Here is a 14,211-nt window from a genome sequence, read left to right as displayed (position 1 = left end):
GAGATCTTTGCAATGGGCACTCAAGCTCCAGTGGTCTGTCCTCCGGCAGGATGTCGGACTCTGTTCAGGTGCCGCCGAAGGCAATCGGATGAAGGGGGCCCAATTTTGGCTGCCCTGGCCGGAGGTGGCGATCGTGACGGACGCATCACTCACGGGATGGGGAGCTCATGCCAACAAGTTGACAGTCTGCGGTCGTTGGTCTCGGTCAGAGTCCAGACTCCATATCAATCTGTTGGAGCTGAGGGCCGTCAGGCTAGCCCTGAAAGCTTTTCTGACGACTGTGCGAGGAAAGTGTCCTGATTCTAAAGGACAACAAGGTGGCCATGCACTACCTCAACAAAAAGGGGGGGGCAGGGTCACTTCCTCTGTGCAGGGAGGCGATGCAGCTCGAGTTCTGGGCTACTCAGCAGGAAGTTTCGATCTCGGCTGTTCATCTGGCCGGAGACGACAACGAGACGGCGGATGCTCTGAGCAGGCAGAGCACGATCTCTCACGAGTGGGAGCTGGCTCAGGAGATTTTCCTGGAGATCTTCGCCCTTTGGGGGACCCCTCAAGTGGATCGCTTCGCCTCCAGTGTCAACCGGACGTGCGAAAGGTTCTGCTCGTGGGAATTTCCTCCAAAAGGAGCCTTAGGAGACATGTTCGTGGTGGAGTGGTCATTCCCACAGCTGTACACGTTTCCTCCAGTCCCTGTCATCCCTCAAGTACTGCAGAGGTTCGGTTCCCGGATGATCCTCATTGCTCCAGCGTGGGCCCGGAGGACGTGGTACCCGGACCTTCTCGATTTGTCCATCTGCCCTCCACGTCGTCTTCCATACAAAGACGATCTGCTCTCACGGGAGGGGGGTCCGGTTCTCCATCCAGAGGTCAGATCCCTCAACCTTCACGCTTGGCTTCTGAAAGGTTGAGGTATAAGGATTGGGACCTCCCTGAAGACATGATGGAGGTGTTGCTCTCGGCCAGGCGGCCGGCGACACAGTCTCTGTCCCGTTGCCGTTGGCAGAAGTTCTGCAACTGGTGCAGAGTTAAGAATGTGGATCCTTTTGCATGTGATATTCCCATGGTTCTGTCTTTTTTGCTTTCCTTGGCCCACAGAGGCTTGCAAGTGGCGACCATTAAAGGTTACCTGGTGGCGCTGTCCATATTTAAGCGCTCGTCTGAAGAATGTTCCCATTTTAATATTCCTTTGATTTCTCCGTTTTTGAAAGGGCTCACTAATGTGTTCCCTCCGTCACCTTTTCTGGTACCCGATTGGGATTTGAACCTTGTTCTGTTTCTTATGGGTGCTCCGTTTGAGCCTTTGCATTCTTGCCCTTTGAGACTGTTAACTCTGAAAACCGTATTTTTGTTTGCGGTTATTTCCGCTCGCAGAGTGAGTGAGTTACAGGCACTTGCAGTTAAGCCACCCTTCACTGTGTTTCATAAGGACAAGGTTGTCCTTCCTTTCTTCCAAAGGTGGTTTCGGAATTTTATTTGAGCCAGAAGGTTGTTCTTCCGGCGTTCTATCCTCTACATCCTGGTAAGGAAGAGGAGAGGCTTCATAGTCTTGATCCTAGGAGAGCGTTGAGCTTTTATATTTTGCGCATGTCCCGGGTCAGAGTGGACAATCAACTTTTCATTGGTTACGCTGGAAAGCGTTTGGGACAAGCTGTGACGAAACAGACTTTGTCTCGTTGGATTATTTTAGCTATCTCTGAGTGTTGCCGCTTGACGGGGAAGGGCCCCTCCGCCTGGCTTGTGGGCCCATTCTACCAGGGGATTGGCTGCGTCTACTGCTCTGCAGAGGGGTGTTCCTATTCGTCAATTCTGTGATGCAGCCATCTGGGCTTCGGTACATACTTTGTACGCCACTATTCCATCCGAGGGCAGGATCTGGCCTTTGGCAAGGCAGTCCTTTATTCCGCAATTTGATTGGGCATGCTAAATTTGTGTTCTAAACTCTTTTCCCACCTCCTTGCATTGGTACTGCTTTGGGAGCCTGTCCTAGATATGGAATACGTCGGAGGACCCAATCCCCTCGACGAACAAGTTACTCTCTTACCTGGTAACGTTCTTTCGATGGGATGGTCCGACGAAGTATTCCATATCAATCCCTCCCTACCTTCCTCGCTGCAGAATTTCTTATGCGATTGCAGCTTGCGTTCTGCAAGGCCTTGTGTGTCTGACTGGCAGAAAACTGATGTCACACGTTCTGGGGGAAAAAACTACAACTGAGGCTACGGGCGTCGTGCATCTTACTTATCACATCGGGTGACGTCGGAGGAGGTCCTCGAGGGCGGCGCATCGACGCAGACGCCGAAAATTTTCCGAAGCAGCACAGCTGTGGACATTACCTGTCATAGATATGGAATATGTCGTCGGACCATCCCATCGAAAGAACATTACCAGGTAAGAGAGTAACTTGTTTTTCTCTCAGAGGACAAGATCCCAACCATCAAGAGGGCCGCAGGTCATTTTCTCAGCAGAGCGGTGACTCCGCATGGTACTACCAGCACATCTTGGGTATCCTGGTGGCATGTCTACTGGCAGTGCCATACACAAGGCTCAAAATGAGAAGATTACAGCTGCACTTCGAAGCCTCATGGAGTCAGGAGCGGGGTTCCCAGGCGAAACTCGTCAACTTTCCTCCTTTTCTCCACCAGGACCTTCTCTGGTGGAGCACAGACTGCAACTTGAGGACAGGCAGACCCTTCTGGCAATCAGCACCACAGCTTTCCATCACCAAAGATTCTCCCTTGGATGGCTGGGGGGGGGCTACCCTGGACAGCCACAGCGTCCATGGTGTTTGGTCTCTTCAGGAACAGGAGGCCCATTTCAATTGGCTATAGCTCAATGCGATCTGGCTCGCTCTCAAAGCCTTTCTGCTGCTTATCGGTGGCAAGATGTTCCTCATTCAAACGGACAACTCCACCATGTATTACATCAACAAGCAGGGTGGCACCAAGTCCCCTCACCTATGCAGCCTTGCAGTCAGCATTTGGGAGTGGGCTCTGGAGAAGAACATTCACTTTAGGGCAATCCACCTCCCGGGCAGTCCAACCTGTAGGTGGACACGCTCCGCAGATTGGGGGTGGACTATTATGAATGGCAATCAAATGATCAGGTCCTTCAGGGGATCTTCAGCTGATGGGGGGCACCCCCAGGTGGATCTCTTTGCCACCTGGTGCAACAGGAAGTGCCCTCAGTTCGCTTTCTGGCAGGGACAGAGCCTAGGCTCCCTGGGCTATACATTAGTTAGTGGAACAGCATGAACACATGTGCATTTCCTCCCACTCACTTATCTTGCAGATCCCCCTGTGTACCAGGGGAGTCTCGACACCTCAGTATCTTTCTGATAGCTCTGTGGTGGCCGGCGAGAGCATGGCTCTCGGAGCTGCTCAGCCTATCGGACCAGCCTCTGATTCACCTTCCCTTGGGCCCAGCTCATCTCTTATCGCAGCAAGGGGGCAGGCTCATCCACCCCACCTCGCAGAAGTTGTCCCTCGCAGCGTGGTTCCTAAACGGGTCACATTGAAGCATCTGCATCTTTCACAAGCTAACCTAGACATCATACAGGGTGCTCGGAACGATGCTACAAGGAGCCAGTACAAAAGCAACTGGTCTAGGTTTTGCCACTGGGCTGAGTCTAAGGAGGTCGATCCGACATGCGATCATTCTCTGCACACCTCGCCCACTCAGGGGTGCGAATAGACACCTGCTGCAACTATTTGGCAACCATCGGAACCTATCGGAACTCTGAGGAGGAAGTTTTCTCTTTCTACAACCCGGTGGTTAAGACTTTTGCGGGCCTTACCAGGCTCTACCTGCCTATCAAGAAGCCACACCCTGTAGGTACCTCAACAATGTAGGGCGCCTTGGCGCATAAACCCTTTGCGCCAATGGTGTCCACGGACATCAGGCTGGTCACCATTAAGACAGCCCTCTTGCTGGGGTCTTACTTCTGCACGCCGCGTGGGCGAGATCCAAGCTCTGGTGGCTTCTGAGCCTTACACTACCTTTCATAGGGACAAGGTGGTCCTTAGAACAAATCCTGCGTTCTTGCCTAAAGTAGTCTCTTCGTTCCACCTGAACCTAAATGAGATGGTGCTACCCACTTTTTTTCGCGGACCCTAAGGACGATGCTCAGACAGACCTGCACTGTCTAGATGTTGGGCACGCTCTAAAATTCTACCTGGCTAGAACTAAGAGCTGCTGCACGTCTGAGGTTCTGTCATTTTCGGGGAGGGAGTCAAGGCCCCCATAGCAAGGTGGATGGTTTCGGCCATTAAGGAGGCCTATGAGGGGCAGCACAAGCCACTTCCAGCAAATATGCATGCCCACGCTATCAGAGCCAAGACCACAGTCGCATTCCAGAGGCGCATTCGAGAGGCACATTCCATGCCAGGTCATCAGCAGGGCAGCCATGCGGGCCACTGCTTTGACTTTCTGCGAGCACTACTGTATGGATGCCTGCTCTAGGCCAGACGCGGCTGTTAAGGAGCTTGTTTTCTTGAGGGTCACCTCTCCACCTTGGGCCTACATTCAGTTGTAATTGCCCAGAGTATGGGGGAAAGGGGACAGGATGTAATTATAAATTACTCACCGTAGTGACTAACGTACTCCTAGTCCATAGTCCCCTTTCCTCCATACGCCCCCCCTCTAATAAAACTGGTGGCATTAGTAATATTGTCGACGCGTCATTGGGGAACGAGAAGTGGTTCTGGTGGGCGGAGTCAGGGGAGCACATGCTCCCATGGCCGTGCCCCTGCACGCCTTTAAATTTAAGGGGGAAGATTTTTATTTTTTTTCTTCTGAAAAAGGTTCTGTCTCCTGTCTCTAGCGAGGGCCGCCCAGACAGTATGGAGGAAAGGGGCTGATACACAAGGAGTACATTAGTCACTAAAGTGAGTAACTCATTGATCAGCCTTTCAGCGTCGCCGCCAGCCAAGTTTTCGGTGGTTCCGAATCTGCTCACCAGCGATGGAGTGGAAATCCTGAATCGCAACCCAGGATCGCTGAACCTGAAGGTTTGGCTCCTGCAGGCCTAGAGTTTGGAGGTAGAGTTGTCAGCAGACTGCAGAGACGTCCTCACCAAGGCCTCATCGACTTAAGTGTTACAACCATAAGTGCAAGTGTTTTGCTTTGTAGTGCTGATTGCAGAAGATTACTCTTGAGGGTCATGGCTCCACAGATCCTTTAGTACTTGCTGTCCTTGGAAAAAGCTGGACTGGCTCACACTTCCATCAAGGTACACCTGGCTGCCATCTCGCGCTATACCAGATACCCAGGGAAATCCTGTCTGTGGTCCCACAGGCTCGTCGAGGAGTTTCTGAAAGGACTTTTCCGATCCTTCCTGCCCTTGAAGGCTCCTGCCCCGTTGTGGGAGCTCAACGTGGTTTTGACGAGGCTCACGGGGGGCAGAGGGGGTCCTTTGAACCCCACTCCAGTTTCTCACGTGGAAAGCAGCTTTCCTTGTGTTGGGCAGAGTTTGTATGCAGTACCCTTGGGGACCACTACACACAACTAAGACTAAAGGTGTAAGCAAACCAACCTTTGGTAGAAGTCTGTACTAAACAGTTTCGGTAGCGGAGCTGAGCAGCATGCTTATCTCGAGGAGAATGTGAGCTGTAATGTTAGAGGTCTACAATCACAGGTGTTCAAATGAATTTACACTCAGTTTCTTGGTAACATACTTATTAATTTATTGCAGTCAGTTATAAAACATTCAATAGAAGGAGGCACTGTATATCACACACATACTTCAGTACTGTACACACTAAGTTTCTGAGGCATTCAGAATACTTTGAAGGAGGAGCAAAAAGGCATAGGTTATTTAGAACCTGAAAGGTTACAAGTATTCTTAGAACGTGCAAATATTTAGCGTTCAACAGAAGATTCAATTCAATAGGCTTGGCTAAAGGCAATGGGCTAATGTCTTGGATTGGATAAAGCAGTTCTGGTAGTTAAACGGAAAAGTCTTTGCAGAAGTTCTTAGGAGTAGTTTGTAGCGAGAAGAATTATATGCTGGGTCACAAGCTGATTAGACCTGTGAGTTGGGAAAGTTTCAAGCACTTTCACCGCGAGAGGTAAGTACTCTTGTCGGGTTTTACAGTACCTTACAAATGAAGCGGCAGCTGATGACTTCTGTTCCTGGCCGTTCCTGCAGATCTCACTGTTCCTGGGCCTCAGCCGTGGGGAAAAAAGGGAGGACGTCGGGGAACTCCTGCACTTGAACTGTCGAAAAGCTTGTCAAAACTTCAATTCTGTTAGCTGTAAGTCAAGCACACAAACTGTTGTCTCCCTCCGGGGTTCTATGATTTCCTGCAGCATGCTGAGGAAAGTCAACCAGCTTCGAGGTGAGTATCCAGGTGGTTTACTGTTGAGTTGATTGGTCCCACCAACTTAAAGGGAGAAGTCGTCCTTGCAGGGGCTTCTGTCGGGGTGAACTTGGCGATTCGGACCTGTAACAAGGCTTCCTCCCCCCAGGCAAACCAACGGTCCAGGAGTTGCAGCAGCTGTCCTCTTCAAGCTAGTCTTCGGTTCTTTCGTGCCAGTGGTTGACTCTGCCTTCCAAGCCAAGAGACTCACCATTTTATTCAGTTCTCTCCCATTCATTCCAGCTTAGCTGTTACTCACCCAGCAGGGTGGCTGTCCTTGCCGGACAGCCAGCCAATCATGCCAGAGTGCATTCAGGTCTCCTAGGAGACTAAGCACAGGGAGTTTCGGGCACTTCCCTCACTTCATGCCCACCCCAGACACTCTGGCGCCAGAGGCGGCCTTCACACCTGAAGCCTGGCGAAGGAACAAAGGGACCAAACCTGATTTGGCGCGCAGAGACAAACTCTAGAAGGACCTTTCCATAAAGAAATGATGAAAAAAAGACGACCGGGACCGGTTTAAACAAAGAGGCTCGGACACCATCTTGAAAAACATGGCTCCCGCAGTTTAACATTACCTGAGGTATTGAAAGGTTGCGGTCGGGAAAAATCATGGTAGTTAGTTGTAAAACCACTGCTACCAGCCATTCTGAGAGGAAAGGGTAGTAGCATTGGACTGCTACATGGGATACTAAGTAACCCCTCGAGCATTCTATTGTAAGATGGGGTGTGCTGGGTCTAGGAATTTAAAAGACTAGTAAAGTCAATTTCACTTTACTTGCTCTGGAAAACAGTAGTTTCTCCCAGAGAAGGTATTTAAACCCTGGGAAAGCCTGGAAAGGCTTCCCTGTGTGACTGCATTGAGGATGCTGTGACACAAATGAAAAGATGCCTATGGAGTTATTTAAAACCCCATAAGCAAAAAGATCACAAGTAAAACGCATCTCAAAATACATGAGTGGGGAAAGTCTCACACTCTCTCCAGGTAAAAAAATCAAGTCCTCAAAATCCAACAAAGTTGCTGGGGGTCTCTAAAGTGAAGGGAATTGGCACATTGTTGAGAATTCTCCGTAACACCTTGTAGCCATGACAGACGTGTTGTGAGATCCAGGCTTTATCCTGCAAGCCGCCATACCCGACTTTCCACGAATCCAAGAGGGGTACTGCGTACGCACCCCTCTTTCATGCCAAGGTTCTGTCTGAATTCAACCTCAACAAGCCTTTGGTGTTGCCTGCTTTCTTCCTGAAACCTTCGTAGCCGGCAGAAAAGACTTTGCACTCGCTGGACTTTGCTTGTGCCCTCAAGTTTTACGTAACACGCACAAAGTGTTTTCGTAGGACTTCTCAGCTATTTGCGAACTTTGGACATGTGAACCATAGAAAGGCCAAGGCTTCCATCACAAGGTGGTTCTCCGGCTGCATCATGCACTTTCATCGGTTGGCAAACTGACCACTGCAGGGCCGTCCGAGAACCCACTCCACCAGAGTGATCGCTGCAACGACGGCTTTACTTTCGTGTGTCCCTGCTGGACATCTGCAGGGCTGCTACGTGGGGGTCTATGCACACCTTCACGAAGTTCTACTGCGCCGACAGGGTTTGCAGGGTCATCCAAGCATTGCTACTCAACCTGTTCGCTTGAGGTGGGTCTGATCCAGAAGTAATTCAATTGCTTCTGTTCAGCCTTGCCACCTCCCGTGGTTGTGTTAAATTTTACTGCTGTGTATTTGTTATTGATGAGCATGTGAATCCATCCCAGACCCATGCTGGAAAACAATAGTTAAAGGTAAGTAACTTAAAATTTCTTTGTACCAAGCTACAGTCCTCTCTCCTATCTAAGATGAGCGTTGTCTGCTCTGTCTCAGCTACCAAATGTTGTCCGGTGGTTCAGCTGTATTCTAAGAGTGGAGTCTTGTACTGCCTCAGATATGGTTTTTATGAAGTCTTAGTAGGACTTTAGAGAACATGCTGTACCTGTGAGCATTGGCTACAGTAGAACCCAAGGTGCATGCAAGCCCCATTCCAACATACTCCATTCTTGTACACCACACTCTATGCTGTAACGTAAAGCAAGTTAAAGCATGTTGGTGTTTGAAATGCTTTGCACATGGTTGAATTGATTATGCTTCTTCTCCCTCTGTTATTGCGCATTTAAATGCTATTAAGCCCTTTGTTCCTTGCAGGTCAGTTTATGGTTCAGAAAGTTGTCCCCCAGGCAGATGGATCAAGTTCAAAAGTTAAAGTGAAAGTCCGTGTTAATCTCCATGGAGTTTTCAGTGTGTCAAGTGCCTCGCTCGTTGAGATTCAGAAATCTGATGACAATGAAGAACCTATGGACACTGATCTAGCGGCACGCGAGGAGGAGGTAATATATTAAATAGTTCTGGGCCATGGTGCAGAAAGGTTTCACTTTTGATGATCTATGCTTGTGTACTTCATTAATAGGCATGTACCAATATTGATATTATGAATATAATCTTTACTGTTCAACGTATTTCCATTAACTTTTTGCAGTGAATGTTGTATTGAATTAATAGTCGCATAAATGACTGTTATATTTCTAGATCATACTCGCCTTTCCTCTGTACCTCTCTCTAAGGGTGTCCCTTCGATAGGGACTGGGCCTGAGACACTTGCACCAAAACCTGCTTTGCTTTTTTAATTTAAACATGTGTGTAGGCATGTGATACAGGGTCTGGCCATACCCCACTGACTTCAGGCACCACTTGACATCCACTTTTTCATGCATTGGCCTCCATGCCTTGGATCTATCATCTAGGGGCTGAAGGTAGGTTAGTGTTAGGAAAGATTTCTCTTTACTGCACTTTTCCTTCAATTTCTATGGACCCCCAAACCTTTTGCTTTTTATTTTTGATCCTGACCTGTACTCTTCAGTGCAGTGAAGCCTTACGCTTCACTACACCGTCTTTTTCTCATCTCTGATGGAGAAACTGACTGTCCTTTAGGCTGTCATTACTGGGAAACATGGTTCCCCTTAGTCTTGTGAATCAGTTGCTACTTTTAGCAACTTATCACTTCTGGTAACTTGTATCATTGTACAAAGCATCTTACAATGCAGTACAATGTGGTACACTTTTGGTTTTGCCCTAGACTAACACTCAAAAAGATTTCTGGTTACTCTAGGTGTCCTAAATGGAGAAGCTGTTTTAGCCTTACCGCGTTTACTGCACTTGGCTACTAACTGTGGCTAGTGTCCAACATGGCCGTGCCACAAGGTTTTTCACTTGTCCTTTGGCCATCTTGTTTTTTAGCCTTCTTCCTGGCCTCTGGGGTCTGGAAAATTCTTATATGGACTTCTAGAGCTCGGGAAAGCAGAGGCTTTTGGTGGGCTACTGGAGGGCTAAGTCTGTTTGCTTACAGGATGTGGGCTGGGAGTGTCTGGTCCCAATCCACAAGTTGGTTTCAGTGCGTCGGAGTGTTATGCATGAGTGTTCCCACCAGTGGTCCTGATTGTGCCACTGCTGGGATGTTCTGGGAGGCGGGGGAGCGAATTCTGCTATTGGCTAGTGGGAGATTCAGCTCTCACCTGGCTTTTAGGATAAGGGTACCCCTGCACCCTCGAGATATTATGGAGTAACCGGAAGGAGCCAAAACTCCTGCCCATCTATGTGACAATGAAGAGACCGAAGACTCATCTGAAGGACGCCTGGCGACCAACATGTGCTGCTGTCCTGGAGGAGCCCTGTTTTGCAATTGATCTTCAGCAGTCCTGCGAGGGTGCTGCGACTATTGGAGTGGAGGGAACATCCATTCCTGACGTCTGCTCAGGACCCCTGTGAAGAGCCATCTTCCGATGACAGTCCTGTGGCTGACCAGCTCTGAGTGTGGGCTACCGTGCTGCCCACATCGCTGTTCAGCATTGAGGCCTGGAACTTTAAGGATCTTCAGTTTGTCCTTTGAGACTTAACTCAGTAATTTTAAGGAGTCCTAGTGTCAAGGGGACCCGAGATAGGAGGGAAAGTATGACTGACAAGTGAGTCTGTGTTGCCATGCTGCAGTGACCACTGTCCGAAACAGCTTAGCTGCGTCGAGGCCAGTCCTCTGAGGGGGGTCCTACATCCGGTTTTTCTGCATTCTTCATCAGAGTCTGAAAGGTAACCCAATTTACAGGGGTACCCCTTAAATACAGGTAGCCCTAATCACGCTCACACCAGATTATAGTGCATCCCTCTAGGGAATTAAGGCCCACAGACATTGTAGCTCCTGTTTGTCATCATTTGCTATATTATAAATATTCCGGCATTCTAGACGGACGCGTATAGTGGAGTTCCTCTTTCCGCATTAAGCCATTTACTTATTTCAATTACCGATAGTTCATTCTTTATATCCTTCAATTCACCGACCATCGAAACATCACGCCGGTGAAGACCGACTGCCCGTCGAAGGACTACTGCGACGGAACGTTCGGCCTTGGAAGGCCGCTCAGGGCCTTGGCTCAGACCGTAGGGGGGGGGGGGTCATTTTAGGATGTACATGCCCCTTCCTTACACTATTTTCGCCCATCTGCCATTGTTTGCAGTTATGGACAAGTCCCCATTTAAATTTTGCCTCAAGTGCAACCAGAAATATCCCTGGGTCGATGAGCATTTAGTCTGTAACTTGTCTCCCAAGAGACCACATTGAGGGGTCTTGCCGAGCGTGTAGGCTCTTCAAGCCCAAGACTTTAAAGGACTGATCGATAAAACGCTGGGCACACTACGCCAGGCAGCTTTAGGCCATCGAGGTAGAAGGTACTTTCAGTGATGGCAGCAACGCTGCTGCTTTGGACGACGAGGGTGACAGGGTGGCATCTTCTGCCCAGGTCCCTGACTGCAGTGGACAGGCAAGCGGTCCTGTTGTGGGGACCACAGCCGGCGGCAGAAGTGCAACAAATGCATCCACCACTAAACGCACAACCCCATATCGAGACTTGACACATGGGTCAAGCGGTTGACAGTGCACGACACCCAGGGAATGGTCTGAGTCCCGGTCCTGTGCTACTCTTGCTAGAGATATCCACAAGATAGGACGCAACCGTCGAAAGACGGCATAGGTGTCGCGCGTAAAGCTGAATCACAGGGCCGATCGTCCGCGAACGAAGCAGCGGCCCTTGACACACCCAAAAGTCGACGCTCTGCATCAGACCAGGTAGTACGCCCCAAAGATTCGGATAAACACAACTCTGGGCGCCAGGGTGGGGGCGGGGGAGAAGGAACACAAAAAGAAATCCTCAAAGACCCCTCATAGGGATAAAAGCCCTCATAGGTAGAAGACTCCTCATAAAGAAAAACCTATGGACTCTAGGCCCACCCCTCTTAAAGATAAACCTGTAGAGGCTAGGCCCAAAGTTATCTGGGGTTATTCCTCCCACAGATGAAGATTTGGGACTTCCTTCCAACCCTTGGTAATTCAAGGTTCAGCAGAATGGTCTTCACAAGACAGACTGGGTAATGAGAAGAATGTCTTTTATGGCCAATTACTACGAAAAGGACCCTGCATACTTCCAGAGTTTCCACTCCCCCCACCACAGCTCCCTCTGAGTCTCAAGTCTCTGCTCAACCCCCTACTAAAAGGTCTCCTACAGAAATTCCAGTGTGTAGCAGTCATAGAACTCTATGACCTGAACTCCGAAAACGAAGACCTCTCAATTGTAGAGGGTTCTGACAGTACGTACGATGAGGAGGCAGCGGACCATTATGGGGACAATGAGGATCAAGAGGCTGACCCAGCAGCCAATATGTATCCAGTAGACTTACTTATTGATCAGGACCCTCCTGTCGTTGGTTCTCCCATTGACAACCAACCCCCTTCTTAATGAAGTGCTAGCCAGGGCAGCAGATCATTCTCAAATGGACACCCAGGAGGTACAGGAGGATAAGGACTTTGTAGAACAAATCCTTGGGGACAAGAAAATAATGGCTGTTGATTCCTCTACTCAAGTCAATACAGCACAGGAAACGAGCGTCATTAGAAGCCCCAAAACTCACAAGGGCTATAAACCCACGTGTAGAAAAGCTCTTTAAACTTGCACCTTCACATCCACTGTATATTAGAGGGCAGCTGAAGCCAGACTCATTGGTCGTAACTACAACCAGGAAAAGAGCAAGCGCCCCCCCTTGCTTCCTCTGAGGACCCACCCGACAAGGAAAGATTTACACCATGGGTAGAAAGGTTGCCTCCTCCCCGGCTTACCAGACCAGAATTGCAAACAACGCAACTCTTTTGGCCAGTTAAACAGTTAAACTAGAAATTCATCGAAACCGGTTTACCCCTTTCAAGCAGGATATCCCGCAGAATAAGCTGGGATACCAATAAGGAACTACGCTCTTGTAAAGGAGAACGGATTCTCCAAGAACTCTGTACCTTTGTGGACTCTGACACCCGAACTCTAAAATTGGCCATGATCTAGAGTTCACATCAAGAGGCTCCCGGAGGGTTGGACAATTGAGTTCATACTGCTATACAAATTATGAAGCCTCAATAGAAGGTTTATGATTTTTTTTGTCTAAATGTAATTTACTGCCATGTGTCTGTTTTTTCATGTTCCTGTGGCCTTTTAAATTGAGCAAGTGATCTACAACTTGGGGCCCACACACTTCTCTGAAGGTCGATTAAAGAATGAAGGGTCCACGAACCATGGGAAATAGTTTTTCATAGTAATGTGGCCCTAATGTTTGAGACGCTGCCCCATATTCGCCATCACCGGGAGGTGTTTTTAGTATTCCAAACGGACCAGAACCAGGGATAGAATTCCCCACCCACTTCCCATCCCCAGGCAGATAGGTGGCACCACCCCTCTATACCTAAGGACGGTGCCCACACATTAGGTGAGGGTCATCCGTAAAGAGGATTTTGTTGAGGTTATACATTGATTAACAAGCAATCCCACGGTAATACAGTGGGCTTCTAGAAGAGTTTTGTATGAGGAAATGATGTACCAGCAATCCCACGGTAATACAGTGGGCTTCTAGAAGAGTTTTGTATGAGGAAACAATGTACCATTGAACACTTCAGGCAGAATTGTGAATTGTAATCAAGTTCTCCCTGATTGTGCTCTTGCATTCTCCATGCACTCCACACCTTGTGTTCGGAGATTCGGGCAAGGATGCCCCTTCTGCCTACAGAGGAGCCGACCAAGAAGAGGAGAGTTCAAACTCCACCTTTTCACCCTTTGCCCCCTCTCCACCGAAGGAGGATACGGACCCGGACAATGCGACGGACGGGCACGGACGGCGGGTTAGGAGACAACCTGCCTCCACCACCCAGAGCCTCCCCGCCCAACTAGATAGGCTCATTCCATGCCATGATCTCTAGGGCTTTGGACCTGTTTCAGCTGACCCCCGAGGAAAATGAAAGAATCCTGCACCAACACCGCAAGTCAAAGAGGAATACCGTGCTGTTGATTCCTCTGTTAGCTGACATTTGGGACAAGGGACTGTCCCTTATGAGGAACCAGTAGTCTGCCCCGGCCAAGAGGGACCGGTACGAAAAGTACAGGGTGTCGGACTCTGCACCCAAGTGTTTAAGGTCCCAGCCTTCCCCGTATTCAGTAGTCTCGGTGTCGAGGAAGGACCTCGGGGTCATGCAGCGTCAACCTCTCCCCCGGACAGCGAGGGGAAGAAGTTGGACGCCATGGGACAACACGTCATCACATTGGCAGCGACGACCATCAAGACTGCCAACGCCCTCGCCATCGTGACTGTCATGACCCTTAGCCCTGGCCCTCACTGGCAAGTCTGCCTTCCAGTTAGGGCCAGGTCAAAGGCCTTAAAACCTCATCCAAGACTCTCTTGGAGTCAGTCCTGGCACCTTTGGCGCCAGGCTCTTAACCATCATGAAGACCAACATTAGAATGGG

The 14,211-nt window shown here is 49.5% G+C and overlaps 1 protein-coding gene across 1 annotated transcript in view; it reads left to right on the top strand.

The window, feature by feature from the left end:
• The window catches only part of HSPA4 (heat shock protein family A (Hsp70) member 4), a 711,161-nt gene that overhangs the window by 340,037 nt on the left and 356,913 nt on the right, over positions 1 to 14,211 (top strand). Inside the window, exon 12 of the mRNA XM_069652484.1 lies at positions 8,538 to 8,719. Within this exon, the coding sequence (XP_069508585.1) occupies positions 8,538 to 8,719 (182 nt within the window). The remainder of the gene's footprint in view (positions 1 to 8,537; positions 8,720 to 14,211) is intronic.

This window comes from Ambystoma mexicanum, chromosome 3p (assembly GCF_040938575.1).
Source record: "Ambystoma mexicanum isolate Mex_15411 chromosome 3p, UKY_AmexF1_1, whole genome shotgun sequence".
NCBI classification, from domain to species: domain Eukaryota; kingdom Metazoa; phylum Chordata; class Amphibia; order Caudata; family Ambystomatidae; genus Ambystoma; species Ambystoma mexicanum.
This window is presented reverse-complemented; position numbering and strand designations above follow the sequence as displayed.